Genomic DNA, 18,946 nt, shown 5'->3' on the forward strand with positions numbered 1-18,946 from the left:
TATGAATAATAAACATTTATTGTGATATAAGGAAATATAAATAACAACTTTATTATTGCCTCTAGGGCATATTTCCTTCACCTACATACTCAAGCGGAGGGGAGGAGATGCATCACACGGACACCGCTGCACCGGAAGGGAAGATGGGGTTCTGGCGGTGAAGGCTCCCTCGAGGTACGTGCCAGCAACGAGCAGGTCAGGGAGGAGAGGATGACCGTAGGCATCCTAGGCTGAGGGTCGGCCGTCAAGAGAATCCTGGAAAAAATTCATATACATGATCACATCACGCGTGAAGGTCGCTGCAACATAGGTCGTCCAGAACACATAGGAGATCATCTACATTAAACTAAAACATAGATAAAAGCTAGAACTAATTTGACGTCGGCGGCAGCGGCTCACGACTTGACGTTGAGGTAGTACTCGGTCACCGACGGGTAAAGAATGTTGGCGAGCTCATACTCCTCCTACGCCGCCTCAAGCCGGGCGGCGTCGCCATCTTTACCATCCGCCACCGCGTCCTTCGCCGCCTCGAGATCGATCTTCGTCACACGGAGCCTCTTGGTGTTTGGCAAAAGTTGGTCGTCGAGCTCGAGGAAGCGAGCCCACGCGCCCTAGCCATGCTGTGGGAGAGTGCGCCGCATTCACGTGCATGCATCGAGCGCCACGGTCCGATGGCGGCCCGACTGAAGCTGCAGGTCTCCGCGTCGTGCTGTGTGCGCTTGCGTGGCGGCGATCCCCTGCCTTCGCCTCGGCCACACGCCTATGTGCCCCTCCCGCCATGGATCCGAACGAAATGGACGACGCGCCGTGGAATCTCTCACCGAAGTTTGGAAAGGGAGGCGGCGGAGGAGAAAGGAGACGACAGATGAAATGAAGGATGCGAACTCTAAATCACTTCGTAGCCGGTAGATATAGCTGCTCGGGGTCGGTTTTGCGGGTCACTCGTATATTTTTATGAGCCAGGCCAAATATAAAAAATTTGCTCGGGCCCCAAACATGCAAATACGTTAAATCCGCCGAAAATATCCGGACTGGGCCCACCGCCCACCGCCCAACACCGCCGGACAAAAATGCTTGTTGGCCAGGAGCCAAATAACAAACCAAGTCGCTATGTGCACCCACTCATGTACCCAGCCAGATGGCAGACGAATTAACGGTCAGCTTCTCATTGGCCAGATTTAGCCTGTAAAAAAAACTCTAAAAAACAACAAAAATGAATCCTAGCTATATATAGTATATGTAGTATTACGTTCTAATTCGGGAGCGCATGCAGAAGGTGTCCGAGCCGCCGCTTCTCCCGCCACTTCTCCAGGATCTCCCAACCCACCTAGAGCTCTATATAAGCAACGACCGTTCCTGCGCTTCACGTGCTCTTCTCCAGTCATTCATATCCGCCATCCTTCTCAATTCTTATCGAAATTCGGTAAATTCCCAAACACCCCGCTCCTTCTCCCGGATATCATTTTACATCTTCCGTTTGGTGTGAACAAAAAGAGGGGGTTACTTTTTTTTTCCTCTCCATTAGTTGTTCATTTGGAAGGAAATTCATGGGTGGTGGGATTGTAGGACAATGGCGGAAGGCAAGAAGGATTCTCCGAAGCTGAACCAGCGGATGGTATCATCTCTCTCGAAGCGAACTGCCGCGGCACATTCTTGGCATGATCTGGAGATAGGTAAATGCACATCCTAGTGTCTTGCCTCCCATCAAAATTCTTTGCCCCGATCGGGATTCAAAGTGTATTTCTGAAGGTTCATATATAATCTCATGTATAATTTCTCCAAATTCTAGGACCTGAAGCCCCTCTGATCTTCAACGCCGTAAGCATCTTGACATACTCTATTGCCTTGGCACGCTGTGTAAATTACAGCAAATAGCTCAGATATGCATCATAGTCTTGCATGAATTTAGGTTGTTGAGATCACAAAGGGGAGCAAAGTCAAGTATGAACTTGACAAGAAGACTGGGATGATAAAGGTACGCGCATACATTCCTCACTTTCAGCTTGGTGGTGTATGACAAGAAAGCTAAAAAACAGAACTTCTTCACAATGGAGAACATGAAAATTAAGCTATTTCTGTAGGTTGACAGGATTCTGTACTCGTCCGTAGTCTACCCACATAACTACGGTTTCGTACCACGGACGCTGTGTGAAGATGGAGATCCAATTGACGTCTTGGTCCTGATGCAGGTGAGTTTTGCATTACTGATTTCAAGTTTATGCAACTCACAAGGTGATGCACATTGTGTCCGAGAATCGAGAATGTCTTATGTGTTCTGACTAACCTACACCTTCACAGGAACCAGTCATACCTGGTTGCTTTCTTCGAGCTAAGGCTATTGGGCTGATGCCCATGATTGATCAGGCAAGACAGTTTTTTTAAGAGTTTCATTTATGAATAGAGTATATCAATCTCACATTATGTCTGCTTGATACCGTGATTACTTTTTGGAACAAAAAGGGTGAGAAAGATGATAAGCTCATTGCTGTTTGCGTTGATGATCCCGAGTACCGTCATCTCAACGACCTTAAGGAGCTCTCTCCCCACCGCCTTGCTGAAATCCGTCGCTTCTTCGAAGATTGTACATTCTGTTTCCTCACATATTATCGGATTTACGCCAACCATAGCGACATAAATGGTTTCCTTAAATGCTTAGTTTATTTGATGTTATGCTTCTGCAGACAAGAAGAATGAGAACAAGGAGGTTGCTGTCAACGACTTCTTGCCACCGGAGACTGCACAGGCTGCCATTAAGCACTCGATGTGAGTTGTTTCTGAAATAGCTTTACAGGGTTATCTATCAGCAATTAGTAATGCAAACGCATTTCAGAGGCATGCCTCCACATTATAATGAGACGGAAACTGACACCATCTACAGTTTAAACGTGTTTATGTTCCCCGCAAAAAAAAAATAAACGTGTTTATGTTAGTATATATAAGGATGTCTACAGAAGCTAATTTAACATACATTACCTGATTGAAGACAAATTTGTAGTTAAAGCATACTCCCTTTGTTCCAATTATTTGATGCTCTAGCTTTGCACAAAGTCAAACTTCTAAACATTTAACGAAGTGTATAAGAAAATATGCTAATATCTACAACATCAAATATATATAGTATAATATAAAAATATATTTTATGATGAATCTAATGAATGCAAATTGGTATAGTATATGTTGATATTATAGACTTCGTCAAGCTTATTTTTTTTTGACTTAGAACAAAGTTGCAACTTTAAAATAACTTCGAACAGAGAGAGTACAATATATTATTATTAACCATTGTGCCGCTGTTTCAGGGACCTATACGCAGAATATATCCTGCAGAGTCTGAGGAACTAATCATAGTTGCAAACTCGCAAGGCTGCAGAAACCACCAACATGGTCTCGTAAAAGGACAATAATCGACTGCGTGGATTTTATTTAAGGACCCATTTTTTCTATATATTTAAATAATGGGACAATGCTATTCCCATACATATTTTTCTGCAGAACATTGTAATCAAGGACTAATGTTATACTTGTGTATAGTGTTTCATAATATTTGAATCAACACTTGGAACATTTAGTCTTGCCCTGTTGGCCTGAATTTCAAAATAATTATTTGGAAAAGACGATTGCCAGTCTTGAAGCAAAGTAGTTAACACCTTTGTGTGTGTATGACTTTGAAGTGCATGGTGTGTGCTCCGGAGCGTGAACTTTATTCATATGTAGTACATGTGAGTACCATCCGAGTCCCGGAGCTGCAGTGTGATTGTTCAGATTATATACATGCGTAAGAGCAACTCCACAAGGTCGCTATATCGGGCTAATTGGCATAATAACCGCCGAAAAGGACACTCTAGCAGAGACGCCATCCTATCACGGGTCACCATAATTCATGGAGGGCCTCCGTATTCAGTCCACAAGCCTCCATATTTAGAGGATAGGGGAAGTTGGTTTGGAGGATGCGTCATCTACCAACCGCTTACGTGGGAGGGAAGTTTCACCTCCATCATCAGACTCCTGCAAGGCCTATCTCCTCTTCCAGCCAATGACGCAGATGGCCATGGCATTGGGAAGCCTGTTAGCTAATAGTATCCGCCGCGTGCCAACTTCCTCACCACCGCCGCCCATAGCCTCCACTTTCTCACCACCGCCGTCCATAGCCTCTACTTTCCTCACCGCCACCGACAATATACACTGATGTTTTCGGTGGACATGGCAGCGTGCGGCTAGCACAGTGAGGTCGATGTTGTTGGTCAGTAAGCGGAGAAAAGGGTTGTGGAGCTCTATGGTTGTCATCACAAACGATCGAGCAGCAGCGGAGCCGCCGTCATCAAATGTGTCATCGAAAAGAATAAGGTTAGAAAGATCCGGTTAGAAAGATCAAGTGTTTAACCACCTGGAATTTTGAGAGCCGTCTTTGTCATGATCAGTCCATACGTCACTCTGTACGCCATGGAGCAGAAGTGATGTACGTCGGACTACTTACCATGCCTATATAACGCATTGCCGTTCGTATTACAGCAACGGGGCAAATTAACCTGGTGCACAAACCAACAGAGCAGACACGTAAAGTGAGGTAGAAAATCGTGAGCCAGTCACTCGCGCCACGTAACGAGCCAGCAGTTTGACGGCAGGCCGCTTGGGTTTTGTTGCCATGGCGGCAAACGCGGCGCCTTCGGAGACGGCGCCGCTCCCGCTGGACGGCCGCGTCGCGCTCGTCACGGGCGGCTCCCGCGGCATCGGCCGGGAGGTGTCCTCCCACCTGGCCGCCCTCGGCGCGCGCGTCCTGATCAACTACGCGTCGGAATCGGCCAGCGCCGCCGCGGAGCTCAACTCGCGCGGCGGCGGCGGCGGCCTCCGCGCCGTGGCGGCCCAGGCCGACGTGTCCGACCCGGCCGCCGTGCGCGCGCTCTTCGACCGCGCCGAGGAGGCCTTCGGCTCCCCGCCGCACGTCGTGGTCGCCTGCGCCGGGCTGCTCAACCCCAAGTACCCGGCGCTCGCCGACACCACCGTGGAGGACTTCGACGCCATGTTCGAATTCAATTCCTAAAATTTACAGCTGATGCACAAATGTTTTTGGTTAGTTATTGAGGGTCAAGCCTGATGTGTGGCTCAGACAAAAAACTTTGAGGACCAGACTTTATATGTGGTGTGACTACACTTCAAGATAAAACTTAATACTCATACTAAAAAGATTTATGTGCATGATCAACATGGCAATGGATACCCGCTACCATGAACCAGACGGGTAAAAACCCTATTAGGTATAAGGGTTATGGAAAGTTAAATACCCATCGGTTTTTAAAGGGGAAAATGCACACAACGGGTAAATTGAATTGTTTTTGGTGTTGGGTGCTTGTGAGTTGTCGTTTCTGGGCTAGTTTTATTCTCCCGTGTCCTGGCGCTTGTGCTGGTCTTCTCGGGTAGTAGCTGGCTTATCACTCTTTTCTGATAGTTGGTCCATCCTGATGGTAGTTTGTTAGTAGGGTGTTTTTATTTTTTTTCCTGTAATGCCAACAGACCATATCTATACTATATATAATAATAATAATAATAATAATAATAATAATAATAATAATAATAATAATAATAATAATAATAATAATAATAATAATAATAATAATAATAATGCTATTGCTTCTGACGGTACGTTATTGAAATTGCCTTCAAAATTTCAAAATAGGACTGTGATATTTGTCAACTGTGTGGCAGATTGCAAAACTACCACACCACCCACTTCTCTCTAACGAATCGCTCCCTTCGATCCTACCTCCTATCGCGGGCTCCTCCCAATTCTGGGCTGCCACCCTTCGACCCCACCTCCCCTCGAACAAATCAACTTTGAGGTTGCGGGGTCCATCCGATTTTCTGGGTAGTCAGCTATTTAAAAATAGGCAAAAAATGGAAAAATGGTGGATCGAACCCACACCGTCACATATATTGAATGTAATGACATCCATCTATGCTAGCCAGCTTTATTGATTAGATTCAATCTACGTACTAGATGTATCTACTTGAGACGAGATTAAACAAAAAAAGACAACCAACAGTAACCGAAAATCCAAAACACCAGCCTCATTTGTTTGGGATTTAGGACTATGCATTCTAGTTCCATCTTTTTTTCTGTGTGTTTCATATCGGTTCACAAACCCGGAAGTCCCCTTCCCTCCTTTTCAGATGCAAATTACCACGGTGTTTGCACTTAACTTATTAGAAATGAGGGTCATATATTACCATACTACTCCCTCCGTTCCAAAATAGATGACTCAATTTTGTACTAACTTTAATACAAAGTTGGGTCATCTATTTTGGAACGGAGGGAGTATTTACAAAGAAATTACCGGGGTATCTTCGTAAACAACGGTTTCCCTTTGTCAAATGTTACCGTGGTGATTGTACTTAAGTTATCGTGTGAGCTTCGTATATTATCATACTATTTATATAGAAGTTACCCGAGGATATTTTTCAATACACCCCCTCCCCCCGTTAAAAAATGTTACAACGTTGTTTGCACTTAAATTATGAGGTATGAAGTATGTATATTATCATACTATTTACATAAAAGTTATCGAGGGCTATTTTTCAATAACTTTTTCCCCTGGTTAAGTTTACCGCGGTGTTTGTACTAAATTGTCAGATATGTGGTTCGTATATTACCGTGCTATTTTTACATAAATTACTGGGGTACGGTTTTCAATAACTTTTTCCCCTTTGGACAAAGTTACCACGATGTTTGTACATAAACTATCCACTATGCGGTTCTTATATTACCTTATCATTTTCACATAAGTACCGGGGTATGGGTTTTCAACAACTTTTTCCCTTTGGTCAAAGTTACCGCAATGTTTGTAAGTAAATAATCGGGTATGTATTTATTGTGCTATTTTCACATAAACTGTGGGAATGTTTTTCGACAACTTTGTTTTTCTTTGGTCAAAGTTACCATGGTGTTTGTATGTAAGTCATCGGGAATGCGGTGCTATTTATCACATAAGTTACTGGGGGTGTATATTTTTCAACAACATTTTTCCTTTGGTCAAAATTATCACGGTGTTTGTATGTAAGTTAACGGATATGCAAATAATATGTTACCATGCTATTTTCACATAAGTTGCTGGGCTATATTTTTAACAACTTTTTTTCCGTTTGGTCAAAGTTACCGTGTTATTTGTGTCTAAATTATCACGTCTGCATGAGTATATTATCATGCTATTTGCACAGAAGTTATCAGGGAAGGATATGCTTTTTCAACATTTTTTACTCGAGTCAAAAGTCACTGTGTTATTTGTATATGAGTTATCAGATTTATTGTGTGTATATTACCATGTTATTTTACACTTGAGTTATTGGGGTATATTTTTCAATAAAAATTTTCTTGGGTCAAATTACCGTGGTGCTTGTATGTAATTTATCAGGTTATGGTGTGTATATTATTATGCTATTTGCAAAGAAGTTACAGAGGCATGTTTTCAATAACTAATTTCCCCCGGTTCAAAGTTACCACATTGTTTGATCATGAGTGATGTACACAAAAATTACCACACTAATTTGGCTAAAAAGACCTGCTACTCTATTCTGCTCCCTCCCGATTAATTTTCATGAATTACAAGTTCCCTGTTAGCCTTGATCAGATCTTTCGCTTCAAATGGGTAATTTTTTGTAATAGTTCTAAATAAATGTATTTTAGAAGAAGCTTAATCAGCATGAACATTAATTAGTGTTGCAAGACACACTCTCTATTGGAGCTCTTCCATATGAACTAAGCAAAATATACTGCTCACAGATGAGATGTAAAAGGTCAACAAAAGAGGTGCCTCATAAATCATAATTCATACTTGAAAATAGTCTCTGAAAAGAAGCCCCAAAAATACGTCCCAGGAAATTCCAAATGCTAATCACTGACACAAAAATGTGAGAATCCTCAAAACCCAGTGACCAACTCATGTTCTCAAAGATTATAAATCATGGTAATACCTGATCCTGATCCCAACAAAAGGGGGGAAAAGGAAGCCAAAAATCTGCCGATCAGTTTCTTTTGGTTATTGCTCGTCCACCTCTCTGAGTATAACTTCTTGCTCATCAGCATACTGAGCCACTTGCTTCTTCTATCCTAGGTGATGTTAACAATTAAACAGAAGCAAGACATGGGGAATTTGTTAAAAAACATGCAAATATTCTTGCTTCGGTTTTCCAGCAAAGTTTGCCTACAATGTACTTCCTCCTTCCGGAAATACTTGTCCAAGAGATAGATGTATATAGACGTATTTTAGTTCTAGTTATATTATTTTTATCTATTTCTAAGACAAATATTTCTCAACGGAGGTAGTAGTAAGTACTACTTGTATACTAACCATGTCTTCATCTCAATGAACCGTCTTGCGAAAAATAGAGTTGTTCATTCAATCACCATCACCACCTTGAGGGATTCATCACGAGTGGTTAGTAGGCGCTGCTAGAACCAGCCACTGAACTAGTTAAGCAAGGTAAACTGAACCAAGGAGAACACACCATATTCACAGATGAATTCAGTAGCAACAGCAAAGTGACGAAGTTGTGTGCAGGACCTGGTGGCTCGGGGCGTGAGTCCGTGGAGGCAGGGGCGGAGCTTCGTTGGGGCAGAGCCATGGCCCGCCCAGGATTTTGGCCAACTTCTTTAATACATATACTGATATACATATGCTTTCTAGCCAGTCACCCCTTCGGCCCTTCCCGATCGATCCAAAGCCACCCAGCAGCGTACAAGGAGGCACGGTACATGGTGCTCCTCTCCTCCTCTCCTCTCGTCCTCCCATAGTCGCGTAGCTCCACCACCACTACACTACACCATTAGAAGGCCGGCAAGGCCACCCGAACTCGCGCACTCCGGCCGCAGAACTTCTCCGGCGCGCATGTTGTCCGTGTGGTCGTGCGACATCCGGGTGTGCTCTGCGCATGCTCTAGCGGTGTTGCACGCAATCTGTTCGATGAAATGTTTAAAGTAGGAAAGAAAATTTAAAGGGTGTGATTGGATGCAGAGACAATTAGAGGTTTGAAATGGACACGCCCGTTCACTGCCGGGCGCATCCGCACGCAAATAGGAAGCCAGTTTAGCTAATAGTGGTTGTAGATGCTCTAAGAAACTAAGGTAGTTGCAGACGAGAAGTGCATGGATGAACCCGGGTATATATGAATCCACTTTGAAAAACACATTTTAAAATGCTAAAAGAATCCAAAGAAGGTGGCACAGTACGTATTCATATTCTATGTGCGTGCATAAAGTTTCACGAAAAAATAACTTCTTTTGTGGCATATGCACTACTAGAAAAACCCCTACTAATGGCGCACCTAATATGGCCATTAATGGCGCATCTGTGGTGCGCCATTAACAGCACGCCATTAGTAATTTTTACTAATGGCGCATCAGTGGTGCGCCATTAGTATCTGGTATACTATTAGTATAGGCCACGGTGCACCATTAGTATGCGTCCCAGGGGCCATGTATACCCAGGTGCTTTGGCATACTAATGGCGCACGACCACGAGATGCGCCATTAGTAACAGCGGCATACTAATGGCGCACTGTCCAGTGATGCGCCATTAGTATGCTTTGTCATAGTAATGGCGCATTGTCATGTGATGCGCCATTAGTATGAATATTAGTTTTTTTTATTTTTTATTTTCTGTTTTTTGCACAGGTTACAAAATGTATAATTTGACAAAATATAGACAGCACACATCAACAACAGATTCATCGAATACAATAGAAGATTAGTCTTTGAATACAATTCATCATATTAATCTCCGAATACAATTCATCATATTAGTCTCCAATTTTTATTATAGTAAGAATATTACAATGTCTTTACAAGTTTCCAATAAAAGGAAAATTGCAAGGAAATAAAAAAAAACTAAAGCTAATCTTCTAGTAATCTTTTCTTCTTTTTCTTCACTTTATCCCTGCAAAATGTAACAAAATAAACAAAAACACAAACAAACTATTTATAACATGTCAATACTGTCATTTTTTTCAGACCAAGTAACTAACAACTTCAGTGAGACAGGCACAGTGCAGTGTGAATTTCAATGGGCTAAATCATATATAGAAATCAGTATCTTCTCTATGAACCTGAAACTGAGATGACTGGACTAATTTTGCACATTTGATTTATGAATTTATTCTTCTTCGACAACCAACTAAACTTCGGATCACCTTCTAAGCATCTGTACATACTACATAGGCTGATTAATCCAACAGCCACAATGCAAATATCGACTATTTCCATTCAACTTCTTCACTTACTCATTATTATCTAATGAAACCATTCGTAACTAATGAAACCATTCACTTACTCACCTGTGATAGCATATTTTCAGTTAATCATTTCACAGAGTCAATCATTTCACAGAGTTAACCATTTCTTGATAACTAGGTAATAATACCTTGCTCCACTGGAAAACTTCACCATCATCAAACTCCAGTGTTAACACACCAACAGGATCAAGTTGAATGGAGCGACCCCAGAACTTGCTCTTTAGGTTGCTATCTGCCCAAAACCTCCAGCCATTTCCCTCACAGTGGCATGCAACAACCATTGGATGATGACTAACCTGGCAAGTGGTATTGAATATTTTTATATAAACCAACATGCAGAAGAAAATAAACTAAACTTCAAGAAAATCTGTAGTGGCCTCAAATATCTGTTAGTCTACAAAAGAAAGGCTATTTGATGATTCAACATGTACAGAGTAGAAAATCCGAAGTAACGACTACATGGGGCACTGCAGCAGTATTGCAGCGGGCTGTTCTGAAAGCAGTATTCAAACTAGTTCATGGAGAAGTTTAAGGTGTTACGTTACATAAACTCACTATCAGAATGTAAGAAATAAGTTAGGAGAATGAACAGTGGACTATGCTAACCAACAGTAAGAACCTGTTCTTCATATTACTGGATTTCTAAAGGTTCATAAAAATACCTTTTCTGAGAAAAAACGAAGACCTTTATCTGGATAATCTGCTTCATAGGTCTCCCCAAGAAGAGGGTTGAAGGGCTTACAACTCCTTCCATCCGTAGAGGCATAACTAGAAACAACAAATGCTGCAACGCTTAGAATCCTCATCACACTATCCCCCTGAGTATGTTCTCTTCATCGTCAGTCTCCTCTTCAACAGGATCTTGTGGTTCATTGTAATCATCAGACTCGCTACCACTTCCTTCTGAAAAAAGAGGAATGGTAATTTAAGTTGTCGACAAAAGTAAATCAAATATTGAATCGACATTCATGATATAATCCAAAGAGAGTTTGCAAGGAACACCGAGGACTCCATAAAAGAGAAATCCAGTATGTGCATTCAAGACCTCGGAAAGTTGGTATCTAAGAACAGCAAATGAAGAAATCATGAATGGAAAGGGAGAGAGGGAGAAGATCTAGACTGATCTCCAAAACTGTTGCTAACGGAACTACAAGTTACTAATTTACAACTAAAAAAGTGGTTATCACGTATCAAACAGTTATCAAACGGTCCATGCTGATTGAATGGTCAACCTATCCACCCCTCGTCCCTCGAACCAAAAGCATAGATGGCTATCTCTAACCATTTGGGATACCCATAGCCACTCAAAGCTATCCCGTGAACCAAAGACAGCCCTAGTAAATATGATGTCCATCCGCTCATGCATGTATATAGTTTGCTTACACTTCGGCTAACCAATCAGCAATGCTCATATTGAACCAAACCACCACAGTTTTGTCTGACATTCTAGAGTTACAGCTATTTTAGATGGTATATGTGTGTGGAGTTATTCACCAGCGTAAGTCAGAAATTCACCAGCGTACGTCAGTAGCTCTGTACTTGTTTCTTCATTAATTAAACCATGTAGAGAATGGCACAATATCACACCATGCAGTGGACTCAAAATTTCCTACTCCCATGCAGGATCAAGTTCTGTTCGAAGCAGGGTCAGATAGATATGAATACCTCTAGGTGGCGGAGCGTGTCAAGGAGTAGCGCCTGCTTCTGCTTGAGAAGCACAAGCTGCTTGTGCAGCGCCTCGAACTCCTCCCGCACGATCCTCTCGCTGTCAGCAATGGCAGCATCGCTGACCCCTTCCTGCTGCAGGCGCTTCTTCAGGCGCTCGGTGGAGACCGCCGCGGCCGCCGCAGTGTCCCCCGGCCCGACCATCTCGCTGGTGGACATCCTCGGGAACATCTCCTTGGTGGCACGGAGCGCCTCGAGCCACGCGGCCCTGTCCTCCCTCGTCTCGGCCCGCAGGTGCAGCCTCTTGGTCCCCGAGAAGATGGAGAACCTCCTGTCGTCCGATCTGCTCTCTCTGACGGTCGACACCTGCACGTCAACCACCCGTTTCAGCGTCAGAGACAGAGGGAAATGGATCTGCGGATCAGAGGAGCGAATCGAAGCATCGAGCGGGCGACTGACCTTGAGGTGGATTTCGCCGAGGGGCTTGCGGGGCGTCTGGTGGTGGCCGTGGCCGTTGGAGTGGGGGGCGGAGGCGGAGGAGGGGCGCGCGAGGCGGCGGAGCGAGTCCTCGCCGATGACCTTGGCGCCGCGGTCGGTGTCGCGGGAGAGGTCGATGCGGTCGGGCCCGTGGATCTTGTAGTAGGAGAGCACGCCGTCGCTGAGCGCGAACCAGCGGGGCCGCCACCCGCGGCCGTAGTTGACCCACTTGTAGAGGACCCCGGAGATGCCAGATCCGGTGTCGCCATGGCCGGCCTCCTCCTGTGGTGCCTGCTAGGTCGCCATGGCCGCGGGCTCCTTGTCCGTGGCGGCTGGATCTGGGGCCTTGGGGTGGCAGGGAGCTCCTCCTCCTGCAGCTCGGCGGCCTCCACACCCCGGAGCAACGCCGTCGCCGGAGGACTTGGTCACCTGCTCTCCTCTGGATCCGGTGAGGAGGGTTGGGGAAGGAGCTCACCACGGCTCCATGCCCTGGATCTGGTGTGAGGGAGGGGGAAGGGAGCTCGCCGTGGTCAGGAGGGAGAGGAAGAGGCGGGCGGCCGGGGGTTCCCGATCTAAATCAAAGTCGAGGGAGGTGGGTGGGTGTGTCAGGAGGAAGGTGAGGGGGAGAGAACGTGACAAGAGGGAGGGGATAAGGGGTGATAGCAATGGCGCACTGGTAGGGGTGCGCCATACGTATAGATAGCAATGGCGCATCTCTTACTGGTGCGCTATTACTAGTTAAAACTAGTAATGGCGCACGATGGAACAGTGCGCCATTAGTAGTTTTGCAAAAAAAGGAATAAAAGCAATAATAAAAAAAATAACATTAGTGGCGCACCTCGTAATGGCGCACTGTGTCTGGATGCGCCATTAGTATGTTTGGAAAGGCGCACTAGTTCAAAAAAAAATTGGTACTAATGGCGCACCGTGGTCAGGGTGCGCCATTAGTAGTTTCAACACTAATGGCGCATCAGAGGGTGGTGCGCCATTAGTATATACTAATGGCGCACCACTTGTCTGGTGCGCCATTAGTGTCATTTCCATCTATAGCCCTTTTCCTAGTAGTGGTGCAAAAAAGACAAAAAATAATATCGTGAAACGCTATTTAAAAGCATTGAAATTTCTCTTTTTACGAAGATGAAACAAAAGGATATTTTTTCACAAAACCTTGCGCTGCGCACATACATTTGTGAACATGTATGCATGGAATTTCTTTTGTTTTTTTAGATTTTAAAACATACTTAAAATGCATTTTTTGAAAAGTGGATGCAGATGCCCCTGGGTTCAGATCGTGCCCACCGAGTTGCAGACTCGATATTTGTGCTCTCCTTTGAGATGGCCCGCCCAACTTTTTCTTCCAAGCTCCGCCACTGCGTGGAGGCCGTGGAGGCTCTCATCGGCAGAGGTCTGCTGCTGCTTTGGGTATAGGAGCGGCATGCCGCTGCCGATGGCCAGCGAGTAGGGCTGCTTCTACGGCCTCGGCGCACGCCTGGGCCCAACGCCTGTCCGCCGCTGAAGTGCTCCTGTTTCAGAATTAGATCAGCATGCGCGTCCGCCGCAGAAGCGCTCATGTTCGTGGTCCCCGATGCCAAGGAGGTCCAGCCATGGCCGCCGCACTTTCGACCTATGCCTATCGGCAGCGATGTCGGGAGCTCGTGGCGCGCGCTCGGTCGCCGCCCCGGACGACCATGAACCCAATCGTTTCTCGTTGTCCTTGGGAACAGCCTCCCCTGCCACCCTTGGACCGCACCTCGCTCCCGCAGCTCATCTCTATCGGCGGCGCCGTTCCGACGGCTCCCCCTCCTTATCGACGTCTCCTCCGGACAACGGCACTACTGTGATATGGGGATGGTCAGCAGCATAACATGGATTGGAGCTTCATCGATGTAGGCGCGTGAGAAACAGGGAGGTGGCAGTGGGAAGAAGGGGATTCATGGTGGAGCACTCGCCTGATTATTTATCGAAGGGAGCGGACGTGTTTTGAGGGAGATCGGGATCTAACGGCGTTGGATTGGTGTGATCGTTTTTGCAATCTGCCACACCGTTGCCATATACATATTTCATTCAAAATATTACGCTTCACACAGGGGAATCCCTGCCTGGGCCGGCCCATGCAGTAGGATCTTTCTATACTGCGCTCTACGCACCGGGGAAGACACAACACGGCTCTTTGGGCCGGTCCATGTCCAGGTGGTCTGTTTTTTAAATTTTGATTTAAATTTTATGTTTTCTTTTTTCGTCTTTTTTCTACTTTAAATAATTTGGGAGTTCAAAAATGTTTAAAAATTAAAAAGATTATTTTGAACTAAATTGTTTAATAATTCATAAATGTTTGTCAATTCAGAAAATAGAAAATATTCGCATATTCAAAAGATGTTCGTAATTTTGAAAACAAATGTTGGGGAAACAAAAAAATGTTCATTACTTTTTTAAAAAAGTTCGTGTATTAATAAATGTTAATGAAATTGAAAAACAAATCGCTAATTCAAAAAATGTTCATGAATTGAAAAATATCCTAAAGTTTCAAAAATTATGCGTGACTTACAAAATAGTTTACTGATTCATAAAATAATCGCTGATACGAAAAATGATCATGCATTTCAAAAAATATTTGTTAAATCATAAAAATGTTCCTGAATTTCAAAAATTGTTCCACCAATTTCCAAAATATGTTTGCCGATTCTAGAAATGTTTTCCTATTAAAGAAAAATGTTTAAGAAATGTTCACACTTTTAAAAAAATGTTGCAAACAGTATAAAATGTTCATGAATTCAAAAAATGTCCATGATTTTAGAAAATGTTTGAAATCTGTAAATATGTTCATGAATTCAGATATGTTCACGAGTTTAAAAAAATGTTCATGATTTTCAAAAATTGTTCACGATTTCAGAAAATAAAAGTAGTGTATCTCGGTGATGCAAGAAAATATGGTCATGGGCGGAGATTATGATTATTTTTTCTCCCATTGCAACACACCAGCCGTTTTGCTAGTGTTTTTTATAATGAAAATCGGAAGGGTGGCCCTTCTTGTATAAAAAATGGGTAAGTTGGGAACGGGTACGGGTAGGCAATACCCATACCCATGTACTCGCCTACCCGCATATTAGTACATCTTACAGGTAGGTCCCCTGTGTCATTCACTAAAAAATATGGAAAACCCTGGCCTGACCCAACCACGGCCCGCACACAAAATCCCATCACATACCCATCGCTCCTTCACACTCAGAAAACACAAACCCCATCTCCCCGTCCCGCCTCGGCTGAAATGCTTAATATACATGATGAAATGTTGTGTTTTAGATACTAAAATGCTAAAATTATACATGGTAAAATGTGAATTGAAAGGTGACCGAGATGGATATTTATTCCCGCGGGTATTACTCGCACCCGACCGGTACAGGTATGTGAACAATATGAAACCCGAGGTAAGGGTATGGGTACAGGTTTGGGTGAAAAATATTGGGACGAATACTGGTTTGGGTGAGCATTACCAGCACCCAAACCCTGCAAATGCCATGTTGATGTGCATCCCTAATTGATTCAGAGGCCAGGAAGTGAAATTCTCTCCCAAAAATTTTACAGGATCTAGCTTGGTGGTGAGAGCACTCATCAAAAATACAATTTTGGTACTCAGAAATAAATTTCTTTGAGGCCCATGCTTGATGTGTGGTGGGGCTACACAAGATAAAAAAATCTTGGTACTCATATTTAAAAAGGCTATGTGCATCCTTAGTTGGCGCAGAGGTCGGGAGAAGTGAAATTCTCTCCCAAATTTTAAGCAAACAGAGTCTTAGCTCAGTGGTTAGACTTGCAGTTGTGCAGCCTAACCATTCGTGTTCAATTTCTAGAATTGACACATGATGCACGGGAGGTTTCCAGCATTTATTGATCAAGATTGATGTGTGATGTGACCACTTGTCAAGATAAAACTTGGTACACAAAAAAAATCTTTGAGGATCAGGCTTAATGTGTGGTGGGACTACACTTTAAGATAAAAATCTTGATATTGATACAAAAAAGGTTGTATGCATTCCTTGGTGGTGCAGCGGTCGGGAAGTGAAATTCTCTCCTAAATTTTAGGAGACAGAGCCTTGGTTCAGTGGTTAGGATTCTGGTTCAGTAGTCAACTCCTTGAACTTGTCGGGAAACATCTTAACGACAAGTCGAGCTTTCTTAATGGTGACACTTACCATCATTGTCTGTCTTCCTTCTAAAATCCATCTGCACCCAACAGCCTTACGACCATCAAGTAGTTCTTTCAAAGTATATACTTTGTTTTATACATGGATCCACTCTCGGATTTTATGGCCTCGAGCCATTCGTCGGAATCTGGGCCCACCATTACTTCTCCATAGCTCGTAGGTTCATTGTTGTCTAGCAACATGACTTCCAAGACAGGATTACGTACCACTCTGATGTAGTACACATCCTTGTCGACCTATGAGGTTTGGTAGTGACTTGATCCGAAGTTTCATGATCACTATCATAAGCTTCCACTTCAATTGGTGTAGGTGCCACAGGAACAACTTTCTGTGCCCTGCTACACATTAGTTGAAGTGACGGTTCAATATCCTCATCAAGTCTCCACCATCCTCCCACTCAATTCTTTCGAGAGAAACTTTTCCTCGAGAAAGGACCCGTTTCTAGAAACAATCAATTTTGCTTCCGGATCTGAAATAGGAGGTATACCCAACTGTTTTGGGTATTCTATGAAGATGCATTCATCCGCTTTGGATTCGAGCTTATCAGCCTGAAACCTTTTCATATAAGCATCGCAGCCCCAAACTTTTAAGAAACGACAGCTTAGGTTTCTCTAAACCATAGTTCGCAGGATGTCGTCTCAACAGAATTGTGTGGTGCCCTATTTAAAGTGAGTGCGGTCGTCCCTAATGCCTAACCCATAAACGATAGTGGAAATTCGATAAGAGACATCATGGTATGCACCATATCCAATACGGTGCAGTTGTGATGTTCGGACACACCATCACACTATGGTGGTCCAAGCGGTATTAGTTGTGAAACAATTTCCACAATGTCTTAATTGTGTGGCAAACTCGTAACTCAGATATTCATCTCTATGATCATATCATAGACATTTTATCATCTTGTCACGACGATCTTCAACTTCACTCTGAAATTACTTAAACCTTTCAATAATTCAGACTTGTGTTTCATCAAGTAAATATACTCAGTATCTACTCAAATCATCTGTGAAGTAAGAACATAATGATATCCACTGCGTGCCTCCGCACTCATTGGACTGCACACATCAAAATGTATTACTTCCAACAAGTTGCTTTCTTGTTCCATCTTACTGAAAACGAGGCATTTCAGTCATCTTACCTATGTGGTATGATTTGCATGTCTCAAGTGATTCAAAATCAAGTGAGTCCAAATGATCCATCTGTATGGAGTTTCTTCATGCATATCTACTAATAGACATGGTTCGCACGTCTTAATCTTTTCCAAAAACGAGTGAGTCCAAAGATCCATCAACATGGAGCTTCTTCATGCGTTTTATACCAACATGACTCAAATGGCAGTGCCACAAGTATGTGGTACTATCATTACTATCTTATATCTTTTGGCATGAACATGCGTATCACTACGATCGAGATTCAATAAACCATTCATTTTAGGTGCAAGACCATTGAAGGTATTATTCAAATAAACAGAGTAACCATTATTCTCTTTAAATGAATAACCATATTGCGATAAACATAATCCAATCATGTCTATGCTCAACGCAAACACCAAATAACAATTATTTAGGTTTAACACCAATCTCGATGGTAGAGGGAGCATGCGATGCTTGATCACATCAACCTTGGAAATACTTCCAACACATATCGTCATCTCACCTTCAGCTAGTCTCCGTTTACTCCGTAGCCTTTTATTTCGAGTTACTAACACTTAGCAACCAAACCGGTATTTTAATACCCTGGTGCTACTAGGAGTACTAGTAAAGTACACATTAATATAATGTATTTCCAAAATACTTCTGTCGACCTTGCCAGCCTTCTCATCTATCAAGTATCTAGGGTAGTTCATCTTCAGTGACCGTTCCCTCATTACAGAAGCACTTAGTCTCAGGTTTGGTTCAACCTTGGGTTTCTTCACTAGAGCAACAATTGATTTGCCGTCTCATGAAGTATCCATTCTTTCCCTTGCCCTTCTTGAAACTAGTGGTTTAACCATCAACAATTGATGCTCCTACTCGATTTCTACTTTCGCGGTGTCAAACATCGCGAGTTGCTCAAGGATCATCATGTCTATCCCTGATATGTTATAGTTCATCACGAAGCTCCAATAGCTTGGTGGCAGTGACTATGGAGAATCATCACTATTTCATCTGAAAGATTAACTCTCACTCGATTCAAGCGATTGTAGTACTCAGACAATCTGAGCACATCCTCAACGATTGAGCTTTTCTCCCTTAGTTTGCAGGCTTAAGAAACTTGTCAGAGGTCTCATACCTCTTGACATGGGCACTAGTCTGAAATCCCAATTTCAGTCTTTGGAATAT

At 43.4% G+C, this 18,946-nt stretch overlaps 2 protein-coding genes across 2 annotated transcripts; one reads left to right on the forward strand and one right to left on the reverse strand.

Annotated features, from left to right (window-relative positions):
* Nucleotides 1-1,351: 1,351 nt before the first annotated feature.
* On the forward strand, nucleotides 1,352-3,572 carry LOC119322668 (soluble inorganic pyrophosphatase 3-like). Its single transcript, XM_037596189.1, has 9 exons — nucleotides 1,352-1,423; nucleotides 1,567-1,673; nucleotides 1,790-1,818; nucleotides 1,910-1,975; nucleotides 2,082-2,189; nucleotides 2,299-2,364; nucleotides 2,461-2,581; nucleotides 2,682-2,763; nucleotides 3,300-3,572. The coding sequence occupies exons 2-9, from the start codon at nucleotides 1,571-1,573 to the stop codon at nucleotides 3,340-3,342; spliced, it is 618 nt and encodes a 205-aa protein (XP_037452086.1). The 5' UTR covers nucleotides 1,352-1,423; nucleotides 1,567-1,570; the 3' UTR covers nucleotides 3,343-3,572.
* Nucleotides 3,573-11,088: 7,516 nt separating this feature from the next.
* On the reverse strand, nucleotides 11,089-13,857 carry LOC119354799 (oxysterol-binding protein-related protein 1C-like). Its single transcript, XM_037621545.1, has 4 exons — nucleotides 13,732-13,857; nucleotides 12,403-12,711; nucleotides 11,944-12,309; nucleotides 11,089-11,181 (listed from the first exon to the last, which is right to left on the reverse strand). Exons 1-4 carry the CDS (start codon nucleotides 13,855-13,857, stop codon nucleotides 11,089-11,091), a joined length of 894 nt encoding a protein of 297 aa, XP_037477442.1.
* Nucleotides 13,858-18,946: the final 5,089 nt, after the last annotated feature.

Source organism: Triticum dicoccoides, chromosome 1A (assembly GCF_002162155.2).
Source record: "Triticum dicoccoides isolate Atlit2015 ecotype Zavitan chromosome 1A, WEW_v2.0, whole genome shotgun sequence".
Classification (NCBI taxonomy): domain Eukaryota; kingdom Viridiplantae; phylum Streptophyta; class Magnoliopsida; order Poales; family Poaceae; genus Triticum; species Triticum dicoccoides.